A 24,329-nucleotide genomic window follows, 5' to 3' on the forward strand; every position below is an offset into this window, starting at 1 on the left:
TCACCAGCACTCATTGGGATGATTCTGAAGTCGGGCGGATAATGGTAGCTTTTAAAGTGCACCTCTAGGTCTATGAGAATGCACTTTTCACTCGACCACGGAAAATAGCCGGGCAATCAATGCTCCAGGTAGGAATGGTCAAATGTCTGAGTTACAACCGCTCCCGGGATTCTCTGGGAACATCACTTTAAGACGGAAGGAAATCGAACAGCTGTGGGTCTAAAGAGTAGTATTTTACATCCTCCCCGAACCGAGGACGATGTAAAATAATTGGACTGGAGCTATTGTTAGTCAATCATTACACTGGAGATTGCAAATCACTATCACAGCATTGAGACAATCTGACAATCAAGATTTCATACGAAAAATTACTTCTTAAGTTTACCTTATTTTATACCTCACTTACCTTTAAACTAAGAAACGTCCCCGTGATTGAAAGAGTTGAGATCTGGTGCAGGCTCCAGACTGCGCCAAAATCATAACCTGGGTACCACGCACATAATCCACTAAACTGCGCAAGCGATGATTTATTAAGATAATAAAAAATTCTACACGTTACTTGAAGGTGCTCTCTTTAATTATTAATAAAAATATTTATTAAAATTATAGTCTGTACAAAACAATTTTAAGGAGTATTAGAGGAGATACAGAGTGCTTACTTTCATATACACTACCGTATAGTATTTCCAGGAAAATAAATTGCCGTTTACATTTAATTTACAACTCCATATATACAGTCAATATAAAGCATAGAATACATATAAACAGTGCATTGATATCTGCTGCAGAGTTGCGGTATCAGTCTGTGACGAATCACGGGCTGTGACAGTCTCAGCTCTGGTAATATCCAACTCTTCTCTCAGCTCGAGAAATGAGTTATTTTAGGCGTACGTCGAACTGGAGGCGCGGAGCGAATTGCCAGCATTGTGGGTTATTGGCAGTATAAATAATATCTCCGTCGTATCTGTGCAACCCAGCATGGGGAGTGGGGTGAGTAACGGGAGGTGAGGTGTGAGGAGGAGCGGGTTATCCTTTTGCAGATAGTACCAGGCCGTATGCAACCGTGGAACAAAGTGTGCACTTTCCATGCAAAGCTATTTATGTTACAGTTCTCCGCAACAGACTGATATTTTCGAAATTGCGTTTTTATTTTACTCATGGGGACCATTTAAAACATCCACGCATGTATAAGCACTATTTCCAAAGTCCTTCCTTCTGCTCCTCCGCGCCTTCGATTCTTTTAGACAGTATCGGGATTAAAATGCCTTCTAATTTATATCGAAATTAGATCATACTTTAAGCATGCGATGTAGAACCGGATGAAGTCGAAGAACGTTATTTGGAATCGTTCAAAACTGTCCAACCGTTTTACCAAGGTTAAAAGGGGTAGATGTTATTGTATCGCAGTTCTTATGGAGGCATCTTATTGCAATCAGACAGACCCTCCGCGGAAGAAGTTTGGTAAGGATATCAGAGCCGTAAGCATAATCATTATTGTTACAGCAAAGGGAAAGGATGCCCCCCCCCACCCACAAACTCGAGAAAACTGATCAATGTTACTTGTGTAAATTCTTATTGGAGTTCATGACAGTTACATAACGTGCATCAACCGGAACAGGAATATGCCCAGCGTTAATTTTTGAAGAAGCTATTTCAGCCTAAGGTTCTTAACTTCGTTCTGTCCGGGCATTTGGACTTGTATTAGGGTTAAAGAATATGTAATAGAACAGAGATGGCGATTCCGATAAAGGTAAAGGACGCATACCGAAGGGGCTAAAACTTGAGCATAAGCAAAGATATCAATCGTTCTCATTAACAACACTGAGGATACGTATCTGTGAAAAGAAGTTCTGATGAAGGAAATTACACATGGAAGCAACAGTGCTTTTACCAGATTCACACAGTTCTCCCGAACTGAACGAGAAGTGAAGTCGTAAAGGAAAGATTACGCTTCCTGTGTGAGTGGAGGACTATAGCAAACAGAGCTGGTGTGGGATATCTGCTGGAGTCTCGCTGGAACCCTCGCCGGTTTTTCCTTTCTCCTAAATTTCCAGAGGCACGAAGATCTAGGCCCTTTCGATATCTGCCTCAGGGCAGGCCCTAGCCTTGCGCCGACATACTGCTAATTCTCTTCTGTTAAGTTCAACTATGAACCGTGCGCAGGTACGAACTGTCGTAGGGGTGGATATTGTCCTTTGGACATTTTAAAACCGAACTTCTTACCAAATCCTATCCTTTATACACAATAAGGAAAGGGTCGCCTTTATGGCAGAACACGATGGTATACATAGTATTTCCTAGTTTGTGAGTTGCTCTTATGAAGGGCTCATTTTAGGTTTATTTTTTAATTCTCTGGCTTTTCCCAGAATATTTCCTTAACTTAATGTATTGCACATTCAAAATCTCAGTGCCAATAACCCAGGAAAACTCTGGGCAACCAATAAAACGCTGGTGACAGTTACTGCATTCAGAAAATTGTAAGTAGCCAACAGATATTGCAAACGGGTTTTTATAAAACAATTCATGAAAGATCGGCTGTCGTGTTCTTTCTGTTTCTGAAAAAGGGGTAAAAATCTTTTTTTATGTCCGAGCATGCGACTGTCACATTGTTCACTGCGTTCCCCGATAAAAGCGCGCAGCCGGCATTTTTTTGCGCGCACCCAACAACAGTGAAAAGTCCCAAATCAGCTAATTTTATTGAAGGAAGGTGAGCTATGGCTTTAAAATGCCTTCAACCTTACAACCATACTTTTCCTGTTTTATTACAATTTTACGCCAAGTTTCAGCGTTGCTATGAATACTCCACGTGCGGGAAAACTTACTAGAGAATGTGTCTAATGGGCACGTGGACGATGGTGGGGACAGTGGGCCAAAGGATTCCTAGAACCAAGTGGACAGAGATGTTCCACGGTAAACACAAATTTATAGTGCAATTAGCCTCTTGTCGGTTTGCAGCATATAAATTGGGCATTTCATGTGCCAACATTTTATGATACAATCTTCTGTTTTGCTTCAAACCAGATTATAAAGTATCTGGATCCGGATCTGGATCATGGGCCTTTTTAGGTTCATGGGATTCCCCGCTGCGCTGTTGCGAATCGACTGCTCATTATCGCAGCCACGTGCTGCGAAAACTCGCTGGATTCACACCGACGCGCGGAGGATGTAAGGGTGGGGTGGTTGGGGTGGGGGGCGGTGGTAGCGAAGTGGTGATGAGGACATGGGAATCCCTTGTGCTGCATTCTTCCACGTTCAGATGCGCACATACTGTGTGTCTTCGATTTACATTCATTTTGTATTATAGTTTAAATGACAGGTCGACTTTACATGATTAAAGGGAACACGGACATTAAAAGAGGACGATTTTTTTTGTAAAGCAATAGAGAGATTTGCGAAGATTTCTCGGGAGCTGTTGTCCATTGCTCTTTCAAATTTGCATTATGATGTTTTCCTTATGTATTGGAATTCGCCCAAAAGGCTGAGCGCCATAGAAGAAACATTCATAAGATGCAATTATCTTCCAAGTAGTTTCGGTCTTCTAAATGGAAATGACCAAACGTGCGTGAATCTAAAAGGTGTGCCTATATGAGGAACAGTTTCTCTTTATCCATTAATGTTACATCAAGAGCAATGTCTCCAAAACATGGTTGAAACCAATTTTTAACTTGAAAGCCTACGACGAGGCAGCCATGGTTGGTTTCATCCGGTGTTCCTCACTGGTGAGTTGCCAGTTTTTACGGCTGTGACAACGCAGCGTCGCCATCTTTCCAGGTAGTAGCGACTTCCAGCTACGCGCATGTGTTGCCAATGATGCTGTAACGTTGGGAACTAAGAGTGAGGGGGATTTGGTCGGGCGTATGAAGTGTAATAGTCGCAGAGGATATTCGTGGCGCAAGGCGCCCAGTCAGCCGCCTCCAGACCTACAGCCAGGATCTTCTGACAGAAGCTCAGTTAGAGAATGCCTATACTGAAGTCTTCGTGCAGGCAAGTCCCCGCACGAGTTCTCCTTGTTCGTGTTGGCTGAAGGAAAAGAAGATGGCATCTCCTCTCCCTGAGTCCGCAGTTTGAGTGACCTCTCTGGTGCACCAAATATAAACCACAGACAGGAGCAGTCTGCAGTGTTCCTGGAGCTAGGGAGAGTGACTTTGACTTTGACCTCCGAAAGCAAAGCAATCAAAACACCAGTTACATTCACGTTGGTGGGGGCTCACTGCGTACAGTGAATACAGTTCGAAGGTAAGTTTCAGGGCAAAAAAAGTTAGCAATAGCTAGCCTGAAATGTCCCTGCACACAGGGTTTACACGTGGTACGACTACTGATGTCATCTGGAGGAGTGGTATATAGAAATATAGAAAATATGTGCAGGAGTAGGCCATTCGGCCCTTCGAGCCTGCACCGCCATTTATTATGATCATGGCTGATCATCCAACTCAGAACCCCGCCCCAGCCTTCCCTCCATACCCCCTGATCTCCGTAGCCACAAGGGCCATATCTAACTCCCTCTTAAATATAGCCAATGCACTGGCCTCAACTGCTTCCTGTGGCAGAGAATTCCACAGATTCACCACTCTCTGAGTGAAGAAGTTTTTCCTAATCTCGGTCCTAAAAGGCTTCCCCTTTATCCTCAAACTGTGACCCCTTGTTCTGGACTTCCCCAACATAGTTGGCTTTCCAAACGCATAAGAACGTATCCAGAAATGTATGAAAACATAGTTTACCCGAATAGGTGACTTTCATCTGCTCGCCACTCTGTGGAATGTGTTTTCAGTCTTGAACTTCTTGAGTACGTTTATTCCATTCTGCTAACAATTAAATAAATATTTGTTTTGTACAGAATGTGTGCCAAATCTTCAGCTATCTGATCTTAAGTTTTATTTTGTAATACCATATAAACAATTTTAGCAAATCATCTCCTGCCCAAATCATGTATACCTTGAGCTTATCTAGAGGGGTGGATTATTAATTCATAATTGAAAAATATATGGATTGTGATAATTCTACAGAAGCTTTGCCATAAATTGAACTGCGCTTCTCTGGTGTAAAATGCACCACTCTAAACTCATTGTTAATGCTGCTTATTTCTGGGTGCCAGCCAATGTTCCTTCTTCAGGTTCACTGCCTTGAAAAGATTACTGGTCGTTCCTCTCCTTGCTGCCCGTGGCAGCATGCCGTGAATTCGATTGGGAAGTGATTAAGTGGACGCTTTGGAACTGGGAAACTAATAGGTTCAAGGAAAACCAACATTCTGCAACATTTTGCTTGCACTAAAATCAAATGGACCGCTTGGCACCTTTTACTAAAAAGGCGCTTTTATTAATACTTCTGCGGTTTTAAAATTCGCACATGAACCTTCACTTCCTAAGAAATTGAATAGAATGCACAAATATTACGCACTTGTGATAAATCGTTACAGATCATCAGATAGCCTGTAGCTGTGGCGTCGCGTTCAATTATATGTCCCGCACTATGTCTTAGACCGTGGAGAGGATGAAAGGAAACTTGGGGACAGAGATGGAACGAACATCTATGGAGAAACCGTAAAACAGTGACTAGTTTTCTTAGAGATAGTTAAAAGGAAATGTTAAGAATATTGTTTTTTTATAATAGGGAGATTCCGTTTCAGCCAATGAGATCTTCGCTGGCCAAAGGAAGCACATTGAAAATATTGACTGAAAAACAACGCAATGGTTGAGATTTGGAATGCACTTGATTTAAAGGTAGGGTAGCAGATGAAGACTTGCACTAATCCAAAGGATGCTGCAGATGGGAAACTATAACTGCTGCTTTCAAACTGAATTGCTATTATGATCAATGACAGTCAATACTCCCTCTACAAAAATAGCTCCTATGGCCCTAGCCTAACCAGTTTCAATCATCGTCCTTCCTTTCAAGTTTCCGACAAGTCCACTTCGTATGCCTAAAAAATAACTCTGAATATTCTGTAAATGCGCAAGTAGAATATTCGTATCTTCTGTTAAAACGGATATTTAAACGTGGAAACGAGATTGATGTTTGTAGTACGTTTTGATATTTCTGTCTAAGACTGAATTGTAAAGACGATCAATGAAACACATGGGAAGTCACAAATACTTATTTGAAATATAAGTATATGGACACGTAGTTTGTCCTTAATGCAAATTTACACTGCTGCCAATTAACGAAGAATTTGATATTGAATGTGATTTAGAATTGCAGTGAAATATGTTTCTACTTAATTAGATAACGAGTTTGTGCCATTTAAATTGAATCGTACTACAATATTCTTTGAGCATCGGTTCTACTTTAACAGTCTGATATTTCAGATTCGTGCAAAGGCGGGTGGAGATGGGGCGAGTGGGGGAGGCGTAATCACCTCTGTCTTTCTCTGTCCCCGAAGGGTTAATCTGCAATAGGCAGATATGTGATCTTGGCAAGGATAGAGCTGGGTTTTCCTTTCAGTGATTGCCGTCTAGGCCTTCCGCTTGCAGCTGGCTCACGTTTGTTAGCACATGTTAATAATGATCAAAACCAGATCGGCCGCTCCTTCGTTACAGCAAGGATGCCCCCGCCAGGGCAGTTCGGTGATCAGATTGCAAATAATGAGTGGATGTGCGCGCTAAGTCACGCTACAGAAATAGCAGATGGAACGGATTTTACGTTTAAGTGAACTTCCCAACCTGTCAGCACCCATCGCTGGAGGTTTTGATTTAAAATTGTGGCCATTGACTGATGCATTAGGGTCAGTCGTCCGTCTTAATTACAAATTAAGAACATGGGTGCATTTAGTACAATTTATAATCCGATTCATAAAACTTCGAAGCCTTAGATTGTTGGATCTTTCGCCGATTTGATGGCCCAGGAAGTCGCAATTCCCTGTGGCCAGGGGTCATTCTCCCCACGGCTGCACCTCGCCGAGATGCACTTGAGGATAATGGGCCATTACTCAACCCGCTGCAGTATTTAGCTTCAGATAAAATCACACTAGAGGGCCGGTGAAAAGGCGCTACCTGCATCCGCACGATTCCACCACCATGTCTTCATATTGCTTATAAACCACATTGTTGCCCGAGTCGATGTATAATATGCTGATGGGGCTAAGTTTGGATGGGACACAGCAGCTAGGTGGTGTGGACTCAGGGTCCATGGAATTCATCAGCGTTTGTATAATAGCGTGATTGGTGGGTTCAAGGTGGGATCTGAGCGGGAAGTCGCAGATCCCTTCACAGTGGTATGCTTCGTAATCTAAAGGGGCGATGATCCAATCGTCCCAGCCTAACTCTTTAAAATTGACATGGAGAGGCTTCCTGCTACATCTCGACCTGGCTTTCTTCCCGCTTCCTCTGCTGGACCTGCTTGAGAAGGCTGTCCTCCTTTTTCTGCGGCGCTTCACATTCGGTTCACGGCTGACCTGCAGTGAATCCAATCCACCCAGGGACCGGATCTTCTCTCTGATCTCCCGAAAGAGGTTTTCCCTTTTCTTCGTGTTGCTGAACGCCACCAGCAAGGCCTTTTCCCGAGGCTGGAGATCAGAGCGATTGAATCCCAAAAGTCGAGGATCTAGAGCCTTCTGGGAGTAATCGGAAATGACTTCCATATCTAAACACAGTAGCCTAGCATTGCTGTGGTTTTTCATTAATTCCCACACGTCGAACACTTGCCATCTTGACGAATCGACGTCCAATATGTCAACTGTCCTTGAATCGAGAGGTTTCGGTGAGGAAACCTCCCGCTCCATACACGAATAAAGTAAAATCCGATACATACTCCCTCCCAGGGAGAGCGCCGCGTGGAGATCTCCAGGCAACTTTCGAAAGATCCTCAGCTCGGCTCCCATGAGCTCCTCGGTGTTTGGCAATTCGGAAATATCAAACAGGTATCTCTGTCTCTTCCCAAGGAGAGCTCCATCTGAAAAAGGAGAGGAAAGAAATTAAGTTCGGAAGCTACAGGAGGAGTCTGAAGCGGCGGAGGGGCTAAGAACATGCGCTCTTATTTAAAACAAAGAAGAACAGGAACAGGACACACTGAATCGTGAAAACGATATTGATTCCAAAATTAAAAGTAGCAGTGTGCGCTTACACTGGTCCTTCACGCATTGTGGTTGTACACCACATATACAGAGATGACAGGTGCTGAAATCTGGAGCAAACAAACAAAAAAGAGAAAATCGGCAGGTGCTATTGCAAACAAAAACAAACTGCTGCAGAAACTTGGCGCTTAAAATATGTTTCGGAGATCGAAGTGGACAGTGTGGGGCTGTGAAACTGGAGACCAAATGACAGATCTCGATCCGAAACGTTGGATGTGCATTTCTCTCCACAGATTCTGCCTGAAGCCTTTTGTTCCTGCAGCGGCGTTTTTTTTTCATTTCAATATTCAAAGTTGAAAGCAAGTATATTATCAAAGTGCGTAAATGTCGCCATATTATTGAGATCATTTTCTTGCGGGCATTCACAGCAGAACGAGGAAATACAATGTAAAGAATGAAAAACTGCACACAAAGTCTGCCAAACAACTAATGTGCAAAAGTAGATAAACTGTACAAGTATAATAATACTTGTTTTGATATTTTGGTCATTATATTTTTAAAACGAGGCGCCACCCAACGCCTTTTCGTTGATGCAGTTTCTCTTCTTCCCATTTCCTAAACAGTTCAACACCTTTCTGACGCTTGCTCACTATATTCAAATAGATTCAAGACGAAACAAAAATGAAACACGATTATACAGTACATCTTCATACTATTTTTACAAGCTGCAATCTGGTCAAATCCTGCAGTTGACAAGCCAACACATGATATAATAAAGTATGTCTGTCTATCTATCTATCTATCTATACATGTCCATAAGATACAAGATCTGCAACTAGTAAATATGAAGCTTTTTATTAATTAGACAAGAAAATTGAAGGTTCGTATAGGCTGAATGAAGCAGACGCAAGCAAAATGCTCGAGCATTGTAAATACCTGCTCTGCCTATCACAACAGCATTCGGCTGAGAATGGAGCAAAGGAGGTCTGTCAAATCGAGATCAAACAAAAACTTGGCGACGACTGAAGCCATACTTTAAAAAACTGAACGTGAGCGTGGTTGTCAAGAGTGTACTTTGCAGCCCTGGAATATTGCGACGGGGATCTTCTCCCAAACGCCTCCAGCTGTATTATTAATGACCTTTCTTTAACCCAAGGCTAGAACCTAGGCTGCTCACCGGTGACTCCGCAGCACTGGTCTCTATTGTGAATGCGTCCATTAATGAAACAGCTCCGACAGGAATTGGCTTGCATTCACGCCTGGGTTGACAGTGACAAGTCGCATTTGTACTAAGTAGGTTCTCGGTAATGATTATCTCAAACAAGAAAAAGCCTGGCCACGTTGACCTTATCTAATTGCTTAGACCCTACCATAAATATCTTTGGAATCCACATTGCCAAAATCTTAACGCGGCCTGCCACATCAGCAGCCACGGAGACAAGAATTTTTGAATCGAATTCCTCCTGACCTCTCAACATGTCTCTATAATTTTCAAAGCACTGGTCTGGAGCTTTAAGGCATATCCATCTCTTATCAGATGTCTCAACCACTTTCGAAAAGCTTGAAATTATCCGGGGTGGGGGGGGGGGACACAGCAACTGGTTTGATTGGCACACAAGATGTTGATCCAGTATTCACCTCCTTCTTCACTTGTGCCCCGCACAGAATACCGCAGGAAGATCATGTTGTCACTGCTTCCCTTGTTTGTCTGGAAGAAGACCCAGGTAGTAACAGAATGCCATTGTTCCATTTCCCTTAACGTCATGGTCCACCTGACTTCTTGTACTTTCTCGCCATTCCTTCGCAACTAGTTTCTGGAGCCCATTGCCTGATAACAATTGGGAGCCCCTCCAACAGGCAAATTTGATGTTCTTAGACTTGAGGCGAAACGTTTAGTACAAGTTTGTCAATTTTTTCCTACGTTTTCAGAAGAAATATATATCTTTAAAAGATTTACAAGGAGGTTGCCGGGTGCTGAGGACCTGAGTGAAAGGGGAAGGTTGCATAGTTTAGGGGTTTATTTCCTGGAGTGTTGGAGAATGAGGGGAGATTCAGAAACATAGAAACATAGAAAACCTGCAGCACAATACAGGCCTTTCGGCCCACAAAGCTGTGCCGAACATGTCCTTACCTTAGAAATGACCTAGGGTTACCCATAGCCCTCTATTTTTCTGTGCTTCATGTACCTGTCCAGGAGTCTCTTAAAAGACCCTATTGTATCTGCTTCCACCACCGCCTTGTAAATCCTTGTAAATCCCCTCTGTACCCTTTCTATGGTTTCCACATCTCACCTGTAGTGAGGCGACCAGAATTGTGCACGGTACTCCAAATGGGTTCTGACCAGGGTCCTATGTAGCTGCAACATTACCTGCCGGCTCTGAAACTCAATCCCATGATTGATGAAGGCCAATACCTCCTTAACCACAGAGTCAACCTGCGCAGCAGCACGGATTTGATAAATATATACACAGGTATGAGTGGTATAGATAGAGTAAATGCCCTATTTCCACCGAGGTTGAGTGAGACTATAAATGGAGGTCATGGGCTAAGGGTTAAAGGTGAAATATTTAAGGAGAACATGAGGGGGGACATCTTCACCCAAAGATTAGTGAGAGTGTGGAACGAGAGGCCAACAGAAGTGGTGAATGTGGATTCGATTTCAGCATTTAAGAGAAATATGGATAAGTATATGGCTGAGAGGTGTATGGTCCGGGTGCAGGTCAGCGGAAGGAACTAGGTAGCAAATAGTTTACCACTGACTAGATGAGTCGAAGGGCCTGTTTCTGTGCTGTAATGTTCTATGACTGTGACTCTAATTGCCTTTCAAGAACAATAAGTGCCATCATGCATCACGTGCTCATAATTGTAAACTTGCACATTTTCTTTGAAGCTCTTCATTATTATGGTAACCATGGGTTGAAGCAACCCAGTAAAAGCCATTAAGAGTAAATGAATTAGAAATTCCTATGTTCCTATGTGTTATTTTTCTCACTTATTCTCGTAACTACCTCTCCCTCAATGCCGAAAAAACAAGAGAGCTGATTGTGGATTACAGGAGGAACGGAGACAGGCTCGGCCCGATCAGCATCAATGGGTCTGCAGTTGACAGGGTGAGCAGTGCCAAATTCCTCGGTATACACATCACCGAAGATCTCACCTGGACTGTATAAACAGGCTGTGTGGCAAAAAAAGCTTAACAGCATCTCTTCCACCTCAGGCGACTGAAGAAATGTGGCATGAGCCCCTAAATCCTCAAGGCCTTCTACTAGAGCACCATTGAGAACATTCTGACTGGCTGTATCACTGCCTGGTACGGGAACTGCGCCAACGTTGATCACTGGGCACTGCCGAGAGAGGTACGGACAGCCCAGCTCATCTGTGGACGTGAACCTCCCTCCATTGAGGACACATCTACAGCGGCAGGTACAGAAAGAAGGCCTGGAAGATCATCAGGGACACCAGTCACCCCAACCATAAACTGTTTCAGCTGCTTCTGTCTGGCAAATGGTACCGCAGCATTAAAACCAGGACCAACGGGCGACGGGACAGCTTCTTTCTACAAGCCATCAGACTTATAAATTCCCATGTCTGTACGTAACACAAAAAGTTTTGCTCCCTCATGTTGTGGGATGGATGTAAGATTTAAATAAATGTAATTCAATTCAGTTCAATATCCCTCATTGTTGTGAATGCATTTTCTATTTCTTTGTGACAGGAGCCAGGCCTCTTGTCCCGCACTCACAAGAGTGATCACAATCGTAGGAGACTTCATCGCGAGTTTGACAGATACTGGTGAGAGGGGTCGGTAATATCCCACGGCTCTCCTCTCCTGCCATCGATCCATGCCTCGCCAAAACCGCTCACACCATTTCCAACATGGAAAACATCCCCGTGCTAACCATAAAGCACTGAAGCAGTGTGTTGTTAATCCATCGTAGGTCAGCAAGCTTTGCATAACCAACGGAAATGGCCGATATTGTCTTGCCTCCTAGGCTGTCACCCAGCTACTCTAAATAAGATTTTCTAAATACTTATAAAATATGAGATGCCCACAGCTAAATGATCGCACATGTGGTCAAATATTCCAGACTTCGCGTGGGAACAAATGTCTATTTTTTATCTACAGTATTTGCATATCATTAATATCTAGGTCACATAAGTTCGCTTTCTTCTGTCTGAAGAAGTATTAAATAAGCACTGTAAATGTAAGGAAATTCAGATATCTCTGTATGAGTTGCCATGGTTAAAAATGATTATTTAATAATTATTCCATTAATTGTCCGCAATTTAACTTTACCGCCTCGACTGTGTTCAATTTACTTTTCAGTATTTTTTCCTTCCAGCCATGGAGAGTTTCGTGGGCAGGATAGTTGTGGAGTTTTGAGCGGGGGAAGAGGGAGGTAAAGCCCAGCACACCTGGAAATGACACAACGGTTTCAGTGTTTAAATGCAAACCCTCCAATGGCTTAAACCTACGGGAAACAGAGACATTACCATGTTATGTTTGGTCCCTCGCAACATCCAGTAAACATCCTTATTTATCTGAGTTGTTGCTGTATATTCCAATGACAAATGTAGTGTACAGAAAATAAACCGTTGCTGAATAGAAAGGCAGAAGAGACCATCTGCGTTTCTCAACCAAGGGTCTTTCACCTGAAAGGTTGGCGTTTCTTTTCCCATTGCTACGGCCTATCCTGCCGAGCACTTCCAGCATTTTCTGTTTTTGTTTTAGATTCTCTGCATCTGTAGACTTTTTTAAAAAAAAAACCTTTTCCCATATATTTTACTCCCCGTCCTCTTGCATTTTCCAGAACGCAGAAGGCATCGTTTAACTTGCTTCACTGGGAGTAGCTATCAATCTGTTCTCTGTTACGCTACAAACAGATGAGATTATATGTTGTTATACTGCTCTACAGTGGAGAGTTGATGCACTCTGTAACAGCTGTTTCTAAGCCTGTAATCGAGTTTTTCTTTAAAGCTCACCCCACAAAGGAACCATATTGTTATTCTGTAATAAACTTCGATTGTGCAGTTATACTGCCGACAGTGTCTTTCTTTGGTTCTACTGAGAATAAAAGTCGAGCATATTTTAATTACGGCGGGTAATTTTACGAACGCAGAATGAAAGAACAGAATGGATTCTTGAAATAATTTACTGTTAATAAGTTGTTAATAACACGGTAAGATAGATCAGTTGATTGGTAAAAGAACTGGAAGAGTGTTGGAGATTTTCTTTTCCGCAGGGACGGTGAGGGATCTGGACTCACTGCCTGAAAGGACGACGATGATAGAAACACTCACATATATCAGTGTGAAAACTAGAACATCAGGAATCTCTGCGCGGAGCCAGAAAGTAGGCTTCAGCCCAAAGCAAAACATCATTTCTGGGCAGATATGGTCACGACAGGCTGAAAAAAAACTAGTTCTGTGCCATGACTTTCTATGATTCTGTTACTTCGTGGAATAGCAGCAGGATTGTTTCCTCAGTGTCGCGGCGCATATTCTCCCAAAATTAGAAAATACAGACACAAATATAATTTTCTCAGATTGCGAAGAGCTGAAAGAAATGCGGAGTTTCCTCCTTAATGTTGATCTTCCACATCCGTCATCTGTGAACGGACGATGAAAGGAGCAGCCCATTCAGTGAGGACTGTGGAAAGTTCTGTCCGCTTTCATGGTCCACCGTCATAGACAAAGAGATCTGTGTCTACTATTCTCAAGAGTTCGAGAGAATTATCTCAATAGCTTTAAAGTCCAAATTTGTACGAGAATAGGAATAAAATTGCAATAAAACAACGAGCACTGGCAAAAAGACGAGATCATTGCCGAAGAGTCGGTTTCGAGAGCAAGAGACCGTTTCATCACTTCATTAAACCCCGCGGAGACTAAATGGCCGCTTGCAACCTGACCTACTGATATTGCTTTTGATTTTCGGAGCTTAAAACTTTCTTTGGTCATTTTATTGCCGTGATAATGCACTTTGGTGCCAAGTCATACGAGGGTATGTTATCTTTGGAGCGTGCTTATGCCGATTACGCCTTTATTTCCGAGATTAGTTCCTAGGTTTTGCTTTATTTCGAAAGTATTTTTCATGATATCTTCAAAAGCCAAATTAACGGTATGACCTCAACAAGTCACAAAGGACGAGGAACTAAGAACTAAAAATGACGGGGTCTTAATGGTGCGTTCCCAGAAACTACCGGTAACTCGTAACAAGCCAGTACAAATCTCTTCCGGTCATTAACTTGAATTTTTTCTTGCTTTATTTGGGGATGGTGATGGGGGAGGAGTGAACAGTAAATATTAGTCGGTGAACCACTTGATTTATCAACACACAGGTCAACCCATTCGAATTTGAGACTAAACGTCGTAATTTCTATCACAGTCTCTCACTGGTTGCGTAGCAGTTTTATGGGGACCCTTAAGTGTGACGTGGACTCATTCACAGATTGCATTGGATGGATATATTACTGAACATGCAAAAAGATATTTCCAAAACCGGTTTCAGTGAACGCAATATTTGCGCACCAAACGTAGCGCTGGCATACTGATTGCATATTAACCTCTTGTGTTCAGCGTTTCAACCGCAGGTCTCTCAGACCTGATGAAGGGTCTCAGCCCGAAACGTCGACTGTTTGCTCTTTTCCATAGATGCCGCCTGGCCTGCAGAGTTCCCCCAGCGTGTTGTGTGTGTTACTTTCTCTCTCTGATGATTCTTTTAGAAGCATAGCAGATGAAATTAGTTGACTGTCTATGGGAGGTACGTTTGCGGATGACACTTAAATCCATGTTCTGGATAGGCCAGGAAAGTGAACAGATTTGCTGTAGGATGTAGATAAAGCCATAACACAAAGGAGCAGAATTATGACATTCGGCCCATTCAGTCTGCTTCGCCAATCGATCATGATTGATTTATCACCCCTCTCAAGCCCATTCTGCACCCTTCTCCCGTAACCTTTGTTGACCTAACTCATCAAGAACCTATCAAGCTTCGCTTTAAATATACCCAACGACTTGGGCCCCATAGTTGTCTGTGCCAATGAATTCCATAGATTTACCGCCCTCTGGCTAAAGAAATTCCTCCTCATCTCTAAATCTAGTCAAGAAGAAAGGAAAAGCTTACAAAAGGCTCAGAGAGCTAGGTAATGCTAGAGATCTGGAAGATTATAAGGCTAATAAGAAGGAGCTTAAGAAGGAAATTAGGAGAGCCAGAAGGGGCCATGAGAAGGCCTTGGTGGGCAGGATTAAGGAAAATCCCAAGTCATTCTACAAGTATGTGAAGAGCAAAAGGATAAGGCGTGAAAGAATAGGACCTATCAAGAGTGACTGTGGGAAAGTATGTATAGAACCAGAGCAAATAGCAGAGGTACTTAATGAATACTTTACTTCAGTATTCACTATGGAAAAGGATCTTGATGATTGTAGTGATGACTTGCAGCAGACTGAAAAGCTTGAGTATATAGATATTAAGGAAGAGGATGTGCTGGAGCATTTGGAAGGCATCAAGTCGGATAAGTTTCTGGGACCGGATGAGATGTACCCCAGGCTGCTGTGGAAGGCGAGGGAGGAGATTGCTGAGCCTCTGGCGATGATCTTTGCATCATCAATGGGGAAGGGAGAGGTTCCAGAGGATTAGAGGGTTGTGGATGTTGTTTCTATATTCAAGAAAGGGAGTAGGGATAGCCTAGGAAATTATAGGCCAGTGAGTGTTACCTCAGTGGTTGGTATGTTGATGGATAAGATCCTGAGAGGCAGGATTTATGAACCTTTGGAGAGGTATAATATGATTAGGAATAGTCAGCATGGCTTTGTCAAGGGCAGGTCATGCCTTATGAGCCTGATTGAATTTCCTGAGGATGTGACTAAACACATTGATGAAGGTAGAGCAGTAGATGTAGTGTATATGGATTTCAGCAAGGCATTTGATAAGGTACCCCATGCAAGGCTTATTGAGAAAGTAAGGATGCATAGGATCCAAGGGGACATTGTTTTGTTGATCCAGAGCTGGCTTGCCCAGAGAAGGCAAAGAGTGGTTGCAGACGGGTCATATCCTGCATGGAGTTCGGTCACCAGTGGAGTGCCTCAGGGATCTGTTCTGGGACCCTTACTCTTCGTGATTTTTATAAATGACTTGGCTGAGGAAGTGGAGGGATGGGTTAGTAAGTTTGCTGATGACACAAAGGTTGGAGGTGTTGTGGATAGTGTGGAGGGCTGTCAGCGGTTACAGCGGGACATTGATAGGATGCAAAACTGGCCTGCAAAGTGACAGATGGAGTTCAACCCAGGTAAGTGTGAAGTGGTTCATTTTGGTAGGTGAAGTATGATGGCAGAATATAGTATTAATGGTAAGACTCTTGGCAGTGTGGAGGATCAGAGGGATCTTGGGGTCCGAGTCCATAGGACACTCAAAAAAGCTGCGCAGGTTGACTCTGTGGTTAAGAAGGCTTATGGTGTATTGGCCTTCATCAATCATGGAATTGAATTTAGGAGCCAGAGGTAATGTTGCAGCTATATAGGACCCTGGTCAGACCCCACTTGGAGTACTGTGCTCAGTTCTGGTCGTCTCACTACAGGAAGGATGTGGAAGCCCTAGAAAGGGTGCAGAGGAGATTTACAAGGATGTTGCCTGGATTGGGGAGCATGCCTTATGAGAATAGGTTGAGTGAACTCGGCCTTTTCTCCTTGGAGCGACGAAGGATGAGAGGTGACCTGATAGAGGTGTACAAGATGATGAGAGGTATTGATCGTGTGGATAGTTAGAGGACACAGGTTTAAGGTGCTGGGCAGTAGATACAGAGGAGATGCCAGAGGTAAGTTTTTTACTCGGAGAGTGGTGAGTGCGTGGAATGGGCTGCCGGCAACGGTGATGGAGGTGGATACGATAGGGTCTTTTAAGAAACTTTTGGATATGTACATGGTGCTTATAAAAATAGAAGGCTAGTAATTTCTAAGTTAGGGACATGTCCGGCACAACTTTGTGGGCCGAAGGGCCTGTATTTTGCTGTAGGTTTTCTATGTTTCTCTGTTTTAAAGGGGCCTCCTTCCGTTCTGAGCCTGTGACCTCTGGTCCTAGATAGGAAGTCCTAAGAGCTGGAATTCAATCTGGATAAGGGCGAGATCGTGCATTTTGGAAAGTCGAATAGAGATAGGACACTTTACAGTAAAATGGTGCGGTGCGAAGGAATGTTGGCGAAGAGAGAATCATGAGGGTCCAAGTCCATAGTTCCCTGAACGTGACAATACAGATCGATAGGATATCGAAGAAAACACGTGGCATAATAGCCTTCCGAGGTCGAGGCATAGAATATAAGGTTATGTTGCAACTTTATAAAACACTGATTAGGCCATATTTGGTATATTGTGTGCAGTTCTGGTCTCCACACCGTGATTGCCAGCGGGAATGTACAGCGGTGATTCACTGGGATTTTGCCGAGATTTGAGGTCTTCTGTTATGGGTAGAGATTGGATAGGCTGAAACCTTTTCTCCTGGAGTGAAGGCTGCGCGGAGACCAGATAGGAGGCTATCCGATTATGAGAGGCATAGATGGAGTATGTTTCCCATGGTAGGAGCGTTAACAACAAAAGGGCATAGGCGAAGAGGAAAAGGTTTAAAGGGAATAGAAGGAAATGATTTTTTACACAGAGTGAATGGTATCTATAAAATGCTTCCAGAAGAGACGTTAGAATCGGGTAGAATTTTAATGTTTAAGAGACATTTTGACAGGCACCTAAATAGGCAAGATATGGGAAGGAAAGGGTTGTAATGCAGACAAATGGGATTAGTGTAAAAGGGCAAAAATATAACCAGCAGAGATGTAATGGATGGACAGGTCTGTCGGCGTTCTCGTTTTTTTTTGTGAGAATTATAATAATAAACTATACGGAACAAGCAAACAACGCGTTTGAACAAATGAATAATCGAGTCGTCCCCAATAATATCTATTTATCCACATCATGGACTGTACAACGCCGTTCCTTCGAGAGTCACCTCAGGACTTTCCTCTCGTAAATTCATTTCAGTAATGCCTGGCTAGGGAAGTAAAGTCAAGTATATTTGCTTTATTCCGCCAATCCGTATAATACAGTAGCTTGCCGCTGGGACATGGGGTTTACTGGATGTAAAGCTGAAGTCTACTTAAGAAAAACCCTTGGCTTGAAATTGCGTATTTTTGTTGCCATTTAACAGCCCCTGCGCGTTAAAATCTTTGTTGACCTAATCTGGATCAGAATGATAACTGCCTTGTTAAAATAATCACGCATTTTGCAAGCACCGGGACCTTTGTAATAATATCGCGACCACACCAGCGTGACGATTAGTCCCATTAACTTCGCCTTATTCCTCCTTCTCTCTGCGGTTTTAAAATTACGCAGAACATCAAAACCATAACATGATGTCACCGGGAATTTGATATGAAAATAAAACATAGCAATTATTTGGACATTTTTTCCAAAGTCTGCCTCCTACAGGTTATTATCAACTGCCAGCCTGTGATTGAATGAATGCACCAATTGTTCTTTTATTCACCGCCATTCAACAAACACTAATCCCGACTAATTTTGGGGGCAAAATGCTATCTGTTTCGTGTGTATGAATATAACCACTTAAAATAATACTTCCCTGCACACTACATTTAAAAACAGTACGTCAGCATTACAAAAATTGTGGAAAAATGCAACACAGAAGGACACTATTCGGCTCATCAGGTCTACATCGGTGGAAAAACCGCGACCCAGTCTAAGGAGTCTGCAAGCAATAGGTCTGCTGGCTTGAGGGTCACGGCTGTTTGAGTGCAGACCCTAGTTTTGTTTTAAGTGTGATGAATGTTTCTGTCTCTACCACCTTTCAGGCAGCGAGCTCCAGATTCCTAGTATCCGTTTTAATGAAACATTTCCCCCATCTTCCCGCTAATCCTGCCGCCAATTACTTTAAACAAACTCCCGTTTTGCTCAGGAAATAGATCTTCCCTATTTAATGCGCCCTGACCCCCCACATAAATTTACACACGTACGTTTATGAAGTTATACACGTTATTATAAACTTTATAACTTTATACCACTTCCCTCCACCTTTTCAAACTGGCCTTCTTCGCTCTTGCTTACAGTGCAGATGAAGCATCTCGATCCGAAATGCCAACAGCACAATATGTATTGCTCCAGACTCCAGCATCTGCAGTCTTTTCTGTCTCTATAACTTCATATACCTCAGGTACGTCTTCCCGATCTCCTTCTTTTCAAAACAAAAAAAGCCCTGTTTTATCGAATCATTCCGTGTGGCTACAAATTTCCACTAACATCCTCGAAAATCTTCATCACATCATCTCCAATGCAAGCACATCTTCCCTGTCATGTCAGCCAAGTTACAACAGTCCCCCTAGCAGTGATCCTACTCGTATTGTAAGCAGTTCTACCATAACTTCTCTGTTAAAGCCCATGTCTTGGCAAATAAAGGCAAGTATACAATTGACTGAATTATTTCTCCTAAACCTGCGAAGCAGTACACCGACGGAACATGACCAGGAATCAAAGATCTTAATGACAGGTTCAAACAAGCCAATCGTCCTTTTGTTGGTTCATAAGTGAAAGGTTTACCGAAAAAAAAATGTCCCGATCCCTTTGTCTGAGCACAAAGTGCATTATTGCAGGTGCCATGTAAAATGGATCGCTTGCGGCTGAAGGCACCTGTCCCTGACTCAGTGTATCATTATCCCATTGCTGTCCGACTTTGGTGCTGAACAAGTCGGCCTTGTATCTATCACACGGTGCGTTATTACAGGCTAGTTATTGGAAGTCTTGTTCCAACATGGTCCAAATCATCTTAATATTACAGTATCAGTGTTTCCTTGTAACGCATGCCTCTCAGCAGCGCTGAAATGGAACGGTTCGCTCTGAACAATGCTCACCGTTTATCGTTATTATCTTTTCAAATCTGTTGTTCGGGACATAATCATTATAGATTTATTCCCATATCTCAACAATAACGTTGTTCTTAAAAGGCAGAGCGCACTGCGTCGCCAAAACGTGCTTTATAAGCAGATGATTTTTGTTGTTGCAATTTTTAGAACAATCGGATGGTAAACGCAGGGCAAAGAAGAGCTTTAGCATCAAGACTAATTTGCGAATAAGTAGTTCAAGCTTACGAATTAAAGCGCACGATTCTAGTATAACGGCGGGCTGTACTGTTGGAATGGGAAGGGCAAATAATACGAAGAATCAGATGGAACAACGCTGGGTCATAAGGACATTTGGTGACTTCGAGTAAACAAGACTGTAATATTAATTACTGGGATAGCTCTACTAGATGTTTTAAGATCCGGAATCTAGCTAAATGTAGTTTGTGGCTTACTATCTAAGAATTCTACAAAGTGTATAGGATATGTACCCAAACATTTTTTTAAAACGCAGCTTTGATTTACAGCCGAGCTTCTGAATTTCCGAGATTGTCTGCTTGCATTCGCATCGGAAATGTCAGAAGTTCCGGTTGTGCTTTGTTCTCCTGAATACCGATATCTTCATTTAACTTTAGGCTCAATATTTCGGCACATGCAGATCCCCACTTTGAGGGAACGAGTGGTGCTTTGTTTGACGCGGTTTAAACAGGTTTGAATTGGCTTGACATTCTTACTGGAGTTATGTCTGACTAAGTCCCATCAATGTTTAGATATGGGAATATCGCTCGCTGTTGTATATGGCTGGCCCATCTTAGAGCGCCTTGTGACAATGCTGCTGTTAAGAGAATACCATTAGCCAACAATCTGACACGCATATTAGTATTTGGATTAGAGCTTCCAGGCAGAATAAACGAAGCGTGGATTTATACCTGATTAAGGATTAATTTTAGACTGATAAGCTATTTCGACAGCCTCAACATTACGACGAACGGCACTAAAGCTACAGCAACAAGCCATCTACCAGATATATGATCGTATGCGCTCAGCTTTGAAATTAACCGCGGCTATTCCTACTCATTTCCATCTACTATTTTAATTGTACTGCCCCACTGCACGTATTGAGGCATTTCTATGCAGTACTACATTGCATTATCAGAGTACCTCACCAGCAACATTTCATTCTGTATGGGGTTACTTCGTCAAATATTGCGTGCAAGGCAACTGTTCTGGTTATATCTTGTCCTATCAGGGTCAATTGTCATAGATAGTTCTGACAACTAGCGTTTTCCTGGTACAGTATTCGGATCCAGCAAATAATCAGGTCTTTCTTCACGACCGTCTAACTCTGTCACTCCAAGTAAACCTTTCAGCACAATGTTATCTCAGTAACTCTGTGCTTTTAAAAATACACACATAACCTGTCTTTCAAAGTGAATAGAAGCACCGCTCACTTTCCTGTTCTAAATGCCGTATTGTAAATTATTTACCCTTTCGAGAAGGATGTGTTATCAATATCCTCAAAGCGCATTTGTACTGGTCGAGTCTTACTTCAGTGTATTAGAGATATTGTTGAGTAGATTGTCCCGAACAAAATTTCAAATGGTACTGTAGTGGAGGACTTGATTTTTTGACTGCTTCTTCGACATTAATATTGCTTCAATGTTCTCATGGATTGATTATAAAGTGGAAACGCGTGTCCACAGAGGGATACAATAAAACAGTATTTCCGTCTGAAATTAGTCAATTTCATTGCTGCATGTTCTGATGGTTCCCCAGCAGAGATTAATAAAACCCAGATGGTACCCAGTTAAAGTTCATGTAAATAGGCAATGCGCTAGCGGTACTCCTGGCTAGCGGTATTCCAGGGGAAAGCAAGTGTTTGAGAACATCTACACATCTGCAACATCTGTACTCATGTGACAAAGTACCTTTCCTTTCAAGTCTCGGGCAGCCCTGAAGTCTGTTTCATTTTCAGAGAATATTTAAATCAATGGAAGTAGGCGCATTTTCATGGGATGTAATGCGGGGGGGGGGGGGGGGCTCCTTTAAATAATGAAGCGATATCATGCAGCGTGCCCTTTTCGTGGTCTTATTACTGAATAGATTTCTTCTCAAAATCACCAATCATAAGATCGTGTTGTTTTTACTCCGTGCACTTAAAGGCTTTGGACTGGGGCCATTCCCGGTTCGAGCTTCTGCGTGGATTTTTTTTTGGTGGATGTGAATATTGAAAGGGAACATGTTCTGTTCCTCTTATTAGCATCTGCATACGATCCACAGTGGCTCGCTCGCATGCCTACTCCGCACATAAAAATCGCACCCCGCAACACCTAACATCTTTACCTGCTGGTTTAACAGCGAATCAGCCACACTACTGGCGCTAAATATTGTGAAGTCCTCATACACATTGAAATGTATATGTTTGTACACCCTGTCCAGAGTAGTTACGGAGTGAATTCCTTCACTGTTGTTCATACTGTGCTGCTATTTCCACCCTCCCTATTTGTCAAGCACATTCATGGAGGCCGGAGCGTCTAGAACCATAAAATTAACCCCGGGGGACAGGTACTTCGAGGATACCCACGGTTCTCCTGCAATTCACATTGCAAATCGCAGCAGACGGCACGATTCAGCAAATCTTTATTTCGTCAAACGATTGGTTCAGTCGCCAGCTCTGTGAGTCTGATTGCTTAAATACTGCTGCTGTGTACATTCTAAGAATTCTTATGGTAATATTGGATCAACTTTTCTTCCTCAAGACATATCACAGCTGTGGCCCGGGCACGCAGTCTGCCTGACGTCCAGTTGATGCATCTGTCCGTCTATCGTTATAAACTGCATCTAAATATACGCTTATGTCGATAACCCATGTCTCTGCTTACTGTTTAAAAGAATCAATTTAGCACTGGAATAGGAGACGTAATGTTGGCAGATGAAAGCAATCACTACTTGTATTTCGCGCCGCACAGCCTGATGCAAGCTACTGTAAAAGCGCTTTCCCAGCCCAAGCGGCCAGGTCTCTATAATTAAGTGGAGCCCCATTTATTACCCACCGTATCCTTGGTCCACAAAGCTGGTGACAGTGTTGGCAAGGGGTCGGGCTCGGGCCAGACTGCTGTTCAACCCTTTCCTTTCGCAGGCGGATAAGGTCCTGTAAAGTGACACCATGTACTCGTGCGGCACCACCGTGCCGGTGCGAATGTGCTGGCGCTTGAAGGTCCGATCGTCCTTGCTGTCCCGAGGTGATGAGGAACCAGGAACATCCTGAGGAGAGGAATCCTGCAGAGACCCCAGTGTAGCAGCTTCAAGAACAGAAAGGAAATCCCAACAGCAGCAAAGGGCACACCACACAAGCGCCGCAGCCTTCGGTAAATCCATTCTGGAAGAGTTCTGCGTCCGAGATCGGAAGAGATTAAGTCAGAGGCTGAACGCACGTTCAGATGCCTTTGCTCTCTCACCTTCCCCCCGGACGGCGGACTTGGTTACATTACAGAGAGAACGCTGCTCAGACTCCGGCAATTGCAACCATCCGCGGAGCAGGGCGCCCCCACTGCGCTTCTGATTGGCTCAAACTTTATCCCAGCAAAATCTTTTTTTAAAAATATAACTTTTCAGCAATTAGGGTCCAGAAAGCATGAGATGTTACATCACGGGGACAGCTAATTCCGCAAATAAATTCCGAGAAGTGATGCAATATCATTCACCATTTTGCACTGCAATAAATAATCTCCTTTCCGCTTCTTTGTCCCTTATCCTCCGGGTGTGCAGTTTTGGAGACGGGCGAGAGGTTTGGCTGCTGATACGCGGCGCACTCTGCCGTGTCACAGTCGCAGCAAACAGAAGCCAGGTGCTATGGTGTGTCCCAGAGAATGTAAAGATGCCACGGTTGGATGGCGTTGGGTTGCCGCGTTTTAACCAAGATGCGATCTTCAAATCACCCTGTTACAAAAACAGCCGCAACGCTCAGTTCTTCCTTACTTTGTTTCCCGCAGGAGTTATGAACGATTTCTGCTGGGGGAGGGAGGGGAGGGTGGAGATGAGAATTCTCTCCCTCCTCCCTAGTAATTTGTTTTAAAAGCCACGATTTACAGATTCCCACAGTAAAGCGATGACGAGTGCGATAAAGCAAAGTATTCCCGACTATCCTAAAACTCACTTGGTGGCTCCTTCGAACCATCACATGACTGGGTCAATGTTCCGGATTAATAACCTACGGTCCAGGCAAATACGCGGGCAGTAGTGTAGTGCAACCGAGAATGTTCCTTCACTTTTTCATGTAAATGGACTGGAGCTAACGTATTTGTGTGTGTGTGTGTGTGTGTGTGTGTGTGTGTGTGTGTGTGTGTGTGTGTGTGTGTGTGTGTGTGTTTGGTTCACTTTTAGATCACTCTGCAACAATAAAGATGTGTTTAACTTTTTCCTGGTGAAATTTGAGA

At 43.2% G+C, this 24,329-nt stretch overlaps 1 protein-coding gene across 1 annotated transcript; it reads right to left on the bottom strand.

Annotated features, from left to right (window-relative positions):
- Nucleotides 1-6,153: 6,153 nt before the first annotated feature.
- LOC140194013 (growth/differentiation factor 6-A-like) lies at nucleotides 6,154-23,298 on the bottom strand. The gene is made up of 2 exons (XM_072251327.1): nucleotides 22,947-23,298; nucleotides 6,154-7,884 (listed from the first exon to the last, which is right to left on the bottom strand). The coding sequence occupies exons 1-2, from the start codon at nucleotides 23,269-23,271 to the stop codon at nucleotides 6,983-6,985; spliced, it is 1,227 nt and encodes a 408-aa protein (XP_072107428.1). The 5' UTR covers nucleotides 23,272-23,298; the 3' UTR covers nucleotides 6,154-6,982.
- Nucleotides 23,299-24,329: the final 1,031 nt, after the last annotated feature.

This window comes from Mobula birostris, chromosome 2 (assembly GCF_030028105.1).
Source record: "Mobula birostris isolate sMobBir1 chromosome 2, sMobBir1.hap1, whole genome shotgun sequence".
Taxonomy (NCBI): domain Eukaryota; kingdom Metazoa; phylum Chordata; class Chondrichthyes; order Myliobatiformes; family Myliobatidae; genus Mobula; species Mobula birostris.